Source organism: Vicugna pacos, chromosome 1 (genome assembly GCF_048564905.1).
Source record: "Vicugna pacos chromosome 1, VicPac4, whole genome shotgun sequence".
NCBI classification, from domain to species: Eukaryota; Metazoa; Chordata; class Mammalia; order Artiodactyla; family Camelidae; genus Vicugna; species Vicugna pacos.
In genome coordinates, this window is record NC_132987.1 from 85,257,832 (window position 1) to 85,266,365 (window position 8,534).

Below are 8,534 nucleotides of genomic sequence, written 5' to 3' on the forward strand. Positions count from 1 at the left end.
CTTCTATAGTGTTTTCAAATCAATGAAAATGCAATCACCATGAAAATTCAGAGGAGAAAGCTCCCTTTCCCCACATAACTGATGTTGTGGTCAACATTTAACTTGAAGGTCAACAGCTCTCACGCTGGAACCAAGGGCAGTACTGAATCTTTTATGAAACTATCTCCTGCACTACAGCCCATTAGTATCCTGGCTCCACCCACTTAATCACACTCAGTCATGGTGAAAAGCAAAAATTTTCTGAACTTTAAATCAAGAGCCAATCTCTCTGCCTAGAGATCTTTACAGACCACCACCCAACCATGTTTCAAAATGCCCATTTTGAGGGCAGGAGGTATACCACCCCGGGCTGAAAGCCACTAATAAGGGCTGTCATGCTCCATCAACAAACAGAGGTTCACTCCCTCACCTGAGCAAGGCAAAGAGGGCACGAAGAGGAATGAAACACAGGCCCTGTCCTTGGGTCTGGTGATCCTGTCTCACCTTCTGTCAATGACACTATATTGGGATACTCAAAGGAACAGTCAAAAAGAGTATAAGTGAAATGTTGTCCATTCCAGAACAAAGGAAGGAAAGGTCCAACTGACTTACTACTCAGTTCAAGAAGGGCAGGATGGTGTGGAAAAAGAACCAGAGCTTTGGAGTCAGAGAAACCTAAGTTCAAATCTTGCTCCTGGCATGATTTGGCATAAGTCATTCTCCACTGGGAGTGCTAGCACTCCCTCCCCTACCCAACTGGGTGGGGGTGTTCTGAGTTATCCCAGTGACTGGAGGATGCTCTAGTAGTTAGTAGGCGGGGCCACAGATGCCAAATATCCTGCAAGGACAGGAGAGTCCAGGTCAACAATGAACTGTCCCACCCAAGATGCTGGAAGTGTCCACCACTAAGAACTCTCTCACCCTTAGTTTCCTCAATTGTCAGAATAGCGATTAGCATACCAACCTTTCAGACTGAGGGTGATGTTTAAATGAGATGCTGCAAGTCCGAGTATCCAGCCCAGGAGCAAGTGCACAGTCAGCTCTTGATAAGTGCTGTTCCCACCTATCTGTCCTCTTCCCAAGTTACAAACATTATACGGAGCTCATTTTAAACATGTCCATAATGTGTGATATAGCAAAGAAACAAAACTGAGCAATCACTCTGAAAGCAGGGCAAATTAGAAGGCAGGTATCCTCCAGATTTCACAGTTTAGCAGTAACTGTTTAAGAGAACTTCACTAAAATTCTCTAAACTTTAAATCAAGAGGTAAACACTCTTTATGGCTCAGCTCTAATCTAACTTTCTTACCGCCTCTTTCTCTCTGCCCCACTAATGTACTTAGCCCCCAAGACATCATAACCCCTGAAAGCCTCTGCTCAGCCCAGAGGACCCATTCCCTATTGCTCTCTATCTCCTGGCTAAGTTCTCTACCTACGGAAAACACTACCAGTGCCTTGAAGGCCCAGGTAAAACCACCTCTACCACGAAGCCCTCCCTGCTCTCCCCTATCACTTCTAAGGAGTCCATTCCTTGCATGCTCATAAACTGGGCTAATCATTACAACAGTGGATTTAATTCCACTGCAGTTTTCATTTCTGTCTAATCTAAAACAAATTAATATAAGCATTTCCTGGATCTGGTCAACCACCCAAGATATTAAGTACTGACAAGCAATTCAATTGTTAACACCTGAATTCACATATACACCAGTATTGATGCAAACAGAGCTTCTTTAACTGCTGCAGGGTTAATGAGAACGAACAGCAGCAAACACTATATATATAAAAAATGCGTTCAGACCAAATGATGCCCAAATAACTTACAGCACACCATAAAAGCAAAGGTTTTCCTATGGTTCAAATAGGGAAATATTGGAAAACCTGAATCATGTTTTGGTAGAGTGGTACAGTGATGGCAACTCCCAAAGACCCTGTGTTTGTCCCAGCTGGTACCAATATGCATTTTGTGAGTAGCCAAAAAAGAGCTGTCAGGATAATGCTGTAAATTTTACTTTTATTGGTCTTGTGGTTATGTTTGTGTTTAATTTGTAACTCTGTTCTTAAGTGTTAAGGAATTCTGTTAAGGAATTCACGTCCCATTTGTATTTGTACATGCAGAAGTTACAACACAAAATTCATGTAAGTCAACAATGGGAGTGCAGAAAAGGATACTGTACACGTTGGAAAGAATGCATTTCATTTTGAGTACTCTGAAAAGTTAGAATACATATATTAATCCTTAATGCATGTTAAGGGGCCTCCGAGAGGCAGGCACTGCACAGGACTTAACACTTGTTCAAAAGTAGCTATGAGACTAACTTTTTTTTTTAAACAGTAAAATGAGAACGTGGATCATACAGGTTTGTCCAACCTCAAGTGTAGTATTATTACAAGAAGCCTGAAAATTGTAAAGTGCCATAAGTGCTAGTATGACTATTTTCAAGTGGTCTCAGATTCTCAGTTTCCTTAGAGAAAGGACCCTTTTCTCAGTCATCTTTACATCCCTACCACACCAAGCATCCTGTGTCTGCTGAACAGACTCCCCTGCATCTAAAATCACCAGTACAAAAGGTACACCAGGCTCCCATCAAAACCAAAAGTTTCTACTGCCTCTAAAAGAAACAGTCAAAATACCCTTTCATTTTGAAATAAGATCATGGTGACGAATTGCAATTCTGTTTCCAATCTTGTTAGCACAGGGTGTTGTGTTACTAGGACACTCCGTACTACTGAGTGTTTCCATTTGTTTCATTAAACTTTCAGTAAAGGCTTTGTGGGCCTTTATATCCTTGAAAAGATAGCTTAAAGCTCATTTAAAAGGTAAAACACCCTCACAAAGGATTATCTGCTATCCCCTTAACATCTGGCAAGTTCTAAAAGAGATGAGGACAAAATTAGTGTTCATAGAAGCACAATTAAAATTCTCATTGTCGAAAAGCCAGTCTGTGCCTCTCTGGAGATGATGAGAATAGAGAAGTGGTAAGCAGACAAGAGACAAGTTGCTGAAGTGGTTAGCTCTGGAGTGAAAAATTAGATTTGAGAAGTGTCTAAAACACCAACACAGGGCAGGAAGATAGGCAGGGCTTCAGGACAATTCTGGCATGAGCCTGAAACTAGCCGGCCTATTCCCTTTTAACAGCTGACTCGAGTTTCCAACTTTTGCTGAGTCTACCTGGGATTTCTTTTAAGCACCGCTTCCACATTATTCAAGACTGTTAGTGTTGTTACAGGGATGGCAGGCACCACAGGCTGTCTGCCCACACCAGCACTGGGACATTCTGGGTCCTGTCAGACTTCAAAACTATTTTTAACTACTGTGTAACTCTGAATTTTAAATTCTGTCTTAATAGGGCAATAGTAGCTGAAGCTTCCCACAAGTTTACTAATTATAACATAGGTGCTTTCTTGGAAAGATGCGGCATTTTATTAACAGAAGGTCATAATGGAAACGGTTCACAAGGAAGGAAACTGAGGAACATATAAACGGCTAGAATCCAAGGACAAGACCAGAATGAATACTGACTGACAGAATCAGCTCGGTCACGGTTACAGTTAGGTTTTCTATCCATTTTTCTTTGAAGCCTTCCACAAAGTCTTTAACACCTAAAGTCCTTTCAACCACATGGGTTACACTCCTCTAGCGCAATTTGGGGGAAGACGGAGCAGTAAGCCTCTCTTCTCATCCCAAGTTTAAAACAGCAAGTTGCATTTCACTTAACCCCTCTTTTTCCCTCGGGACGGATGAAAGGATTCAAGGTATTTTCATGAGACACGGATTAAAAAAATTTTTTTTCGATTTTACAGCAGCAGGTGGAGGAAGGAGACAAGGCTGCAGATAAGGGGCACGTTTTCACTACTGAAACCAAGACAGCGCGAGTCTTGGTTTCTGGAATCCGTTTGGAAACTTGAGGCAGATGTTTCCTTAGAGATACGGGTAAAGGGCGGCCTCATTTAAACGTCAGGCAATGGTAAATAAACCTGGCGAGAGTTTAACATTTTGATGAAGTCTTGGGAACTAGGCATCACCATTCTTTAAAAAAATAATAATAATTTTGGGAAAATTTGAACAAGATGGCAAAATACCAGCTGGCGCCCCAAAGCGTCACCTTTCCCGCACGAGTGGTTTTCTCAGATCGCTCCCTCCTCGCCCTGGCGGACGCCGGGCTCACAACTGTTTCCCATTACTGCCGGCAGGACGCCGGGGACTGGCTTCTGCCACAGAACTTGGAGAGCAGACGCGAGTGTGGGACGGGAACCGACTCACGTCCGGGGAGGAGAGGCGGGGAGGTGGGGAGGCAGAGCGCCCGCGGGCGGGCTGGCCGGCCGCGGGCCACGCACTTCGCCCAGATTGAACGAACCAAGTGATGCGGCACGGGAACTAGGCGAGGAGGACGAAACTTGGGCAATGGAGGAAGGAGAACAGAAAGTGGCGAGCGAAGCGCAGCCCGGCCGAGAGCGGCGGGCTGCAGGCAGTGGGGCAAGGCGCCCCTGCCCCGCGAGTCCGCGCAGGACCCCCGACGTCCCCCGCGGCTCCCACCTGGCAGCGCCCCGGCCCGGCGCGGGCGGCTGGCTCGTCCCCGGCCTCTCCTCCTCTTCCTCTTCCTTGTCCCGAGAAGGGCTTCGGGGAGCGAAGAATCGGGAGAAGCTGTGCCAGGGGGCGCCGCCCCTCCTCCGGCCGCCGGACATCTCCCCGGAGCGGCAGCCGGTCCGGAGCCGTCGGCGGGGAACGCGCGACGCGGTGTCCTGCGCCCGCAGCCCGGCCCGGCGCCGCGGGACCCGGTGAGGGAGGGCCGACTCGGCGCGGGCCGCCGGCGCAGCTCAGTCCATCCCGGGCGGGAGGCGCGGGCGAGACGCGCTCGAAGCGCGGCTCCTTCACGCGCTGTGTGGCGGCTCCTCCTCCCGCCCACGGCCCGCCCGCCCCCAGGAGGAGCCAGAGGCCGCGGCCCCGCCCCGAGTCCGGGCCCGGCCGCCGCCGCTGGCAGGGTCCCCGCGGCTGGCGCGGGCCTGAGACCCGGAGGGGAACGCACCACCCCGCGACGCCGGGCTCCCGGCTTCCCGCCCAAACGAGCTCAGGCTGCCAGCTCATTTGTCTTAGCGCTCAATTTTTATCTATTTCTGGATTGTTTTTCTATCCTCCAGCCAGTGCACGGAACAGTTATCAAACATTTGAAACAGGTTCATGAACTAAAGTTTGTGAACGCACCTGGGTAAATCGGCGCCAGAGTGCCCTGGGCTGCCTTTCAGCTAACGAACAGCTCTTCCTAAAACAGCTTCCACCAGGGCTGCAAAAGATGAGGTTGCCCTACGGCTGAGTCCCAGAAGTGAGGTCTGTCAACAACTCTTCTTGTTTGGCTGGCTCACTACGTGTGGAGTAACCCAGATGTGCGTTGTGCGTCTCACACGCCGTGTTACCCACTACTCCCCGACAAGCCCTCTTGCAAAAATGACACTGATCAGAAACAAGTGTGACTGAAACTTGTAAACGCTGAAACAAATATTTGTAGTCATTACACAGACGGCACTGAAATCTGGAAACCAAAATGTCCTTAAGATTTGCTTTTAAATAATGTCTAAATACAGTAGTCTGAATTTTCTTAGTGTTTTAAAATTTTACATACATAAAGCTGTACATAATTAATGTATGCAGCTTGATGAGTTTGAAGATAAATGGACACCATGAAACCACCAACACAATCTATGTCATAAAATAATCACGGCTATAAGCTTCCTTCCACCTTCATTATTATTACTATAAACGCTTAAGATGTAAGATCTACCCTCTAAGCAAAGTTTTAAGTATACAATACAGTATTATTAACAATAGACATATGCTGTAAGAAGAACTCTAGGACTTACTCACCTTGTGTAACTGCAACTTGGTACCCTTTGACTAATTCCTCCCCTCCCTTTTTTCCCTTCCCAGCCCCTGGAAACCACCATTCCGGTCTCTGCTCCTATGGATTTGACTGTTTCAGATTCATCATATAAGTGAATCCATATAATATAGTATTTGTCCTTCCGTGTCTGACTTATTTCACTAAGATAGTAGCATGAATTTTTTTTTTCAGTTTTTACACCCTAGTAGCTAGTAGAGAAAACATCGAGGCCCATTTACCCCAGGTGTTTTGTTTTAAAGCCAACTGCTTTACACCTGAGAGGGTGTAGAAATCACAGACATGATATGGCACACCTGTTCACTAAAAATTTTATACAAGTAAATGAGATAAAAGTGAAATGTCCAAGGCAGTTCTGACTTGGGGGAGGGGAAGGAAGCTACCCTAGGGTCATCACCTGCTCTGGTTTTGGAGTGCTGGAGGAGGAGATGGTTGCTTCTGAGTAGACTGGATGTCTATAAGCCCCAGATCAAAATTTCAGCACCAGCTGATGGCAATAACTACCAAAGTTAAATCAGCCCCATTTCCTTCTGCTGGGTTCATTCCAGACTATCCCTCAAGACTGACCAGCACTTTCTCTTTGGCAAATCTTTTCTCTTTCTCTGTGAGTCTGAGAAAACAGGGAAAAAGTAGAATAATACACTAGAATAAGAAAAGTAGACTTCCTAATTCGAGTCTTATTTCCATTAAAGGCCCACTTACCAGAAAGCTCAGAGAATATGAAAGCAAAGAGAGTTCGAAACAAACTGTTCCCTCCAGCTAGAAGGCCTAGAGAATTAATCTCCCCAAAGGGATGTTAAATGACTACCAGATGTGTCCACCACCTGTACTGTGACAAAAGCAGGCCCTGCGCTCTAATACCTACCCAGAGGGTGGATTGTTCAGGAGGTCTTTCTGGAGATAAACGTGGGTGGGGGCCAGTCAGATTTATTACTGAATTATGATTTTAACTAATAATGCTATTTCTTTAAGAAAATAATTTCTCTAAAAAATAGCTGTCAGGGACAAAGCTGTGATAATCATATTCTTTCAATAGCCACTACCCGGGGTAAACGAGAAGGCATCAGAATCATGATGTGTGAAGTCCTTCATTCATATAGAAACTTTCTACAGTATTTGTGGTGACAGTGTAAGTAGTAGAAATAAAGCTAATGCTCATCTAGTTAGAATCCCTTCTATTAATAAACATCTTGGAAGGGTATAAGATAATATAAATGTTATTAGAGGCACCTAAAATGAACAGTTGTGCCAATACAAACCTTTTTTTTTTCCTCAAAAGCAACTACTTAAGGAAGGAAACAATATCTAACAATATTCTGATCTCCACACTGAGTGAATGAGTAATGCGCAGCCTCCATTAAGGCAAACTTTTGTCTATGAAAATGTAGCTTAAAGTCATAAATCAATGACCCCTGAATTTTCATTTCTTTATTTTTCAAGTACTAATGTCCTCCATCCTTATATTCTGAACTCATAACAACACATTCTGAATTCTAAGATCTAAGGTAGAGTTAGGAAGTCAGTAAAAACTTCCCGTTAAATTTTAGAGTTGTAAGCATCTTAGAGATGCTAATTTAGCACAGTTATCTCCAGTCAATTCATTCACTGACATTTAGTGAGTGAGTACTTACAGTAGAAGCACATTTTCTGTGAAGCTAATGAAGCACAACTTCAAGGCATCTCACCGGCACAGTCTCTTCCAGTGTGAATTCAGGAATGCGATCGCTTGGTCGTGCATTTTTATGAAATTTGCCAAAACAAGTATTTATACTGCAAGTAAGACCACAAGCTCTTTCCTCTAGGATTTCCCCTCCATCATATTATTCCTAGAGGCAGTTGGTATTGGAATTACTGCGAGCACTTTGGGATCTGCTGGGAAATTTGTGTTGGGGATACATTCAGTTCGGATTTAATGGGATATATTTATATGGTTATCAGCTTTTCCAAAGTATAGTTGTTATTGCTTAAATTCCAACTTGTCCATTGTGCAGCTCACCAAGCATTACACCCAAGATACAGGACCAGAGGTACTAACAAGACATAAACATATCCTAAGACCCCTAACACTGAAAGCATGTGGGTAGTAGAGGTGAAACAAGATTTTTAAATGTAAAATAGCAAAAGGGACTTGTGGAAAAGTATTCCAGGCATCAAAAGACAAAAGTGAAATAGGAAGAATCACTTCTAATTGATGTAATTTCTCTCATAACAGTAAGATGTTCATTAATGTAGTGTATACAATTTTTATAACTGTAAATGCCCCAGTATTTTTTCAGTGAAAATCACGTAAAATAGAATTTATCAAAATTTTTGTTTGTAGGGCACAAACCTGTAGCAGTACCACAACATTGGGTGTGTGTGTTTAGTGTTGTATGTTTATGTAACCCTTGTCTCAATAATAAATACACTTAACCAATTTGGAGGAAAGACTGAATTACCTTTCCATTATATGTACAGAAAATGATATTAGAAAATGATTGTCATAGGGAAGCCTATCAAAGAGTAGACAAAGTATAAGAAACAATATTATAGAGGCATGTGGGGGAGTTAATGGAAAAAATACTGATTTTCTAGACTTTGTGATATTTGTAATATTAGCCAACCTTTTAAATTGGTAATTTGATTTATTTTTTCATTCACTTTTGTGAATTTTTATTTTTC

At 43.8% G+C, this 8,534-nt stretch overlaps 1 protein-coding gene across 1 annotated transcript in view; it reads right to left on the reverse strand.

The window, feature by feature from the left end:
• The window catches only part of CRYBG3 (crystallin beta-gamma domain containing 3), a 103,181-nt gene extending 98,341 nt beyond the window's left edge, over positions 1-4,840 (reverse strand). Inside the window, exon 1 of the mRNA XM_031672287.2 lies at positions 4,517-4,840. Coding sequence (XP_031528147.1) covers positions 4,517-4,665 — 149 coding nt within the window. The 5' untranslated portion in view covers positions 4,666-4,840. The remainder of the gene's footprint in view (positions 1-4,516) is intronic.
• Between the last annotated feature and the right edge of the window lie 3,694 nt (positions 4,841-8,534).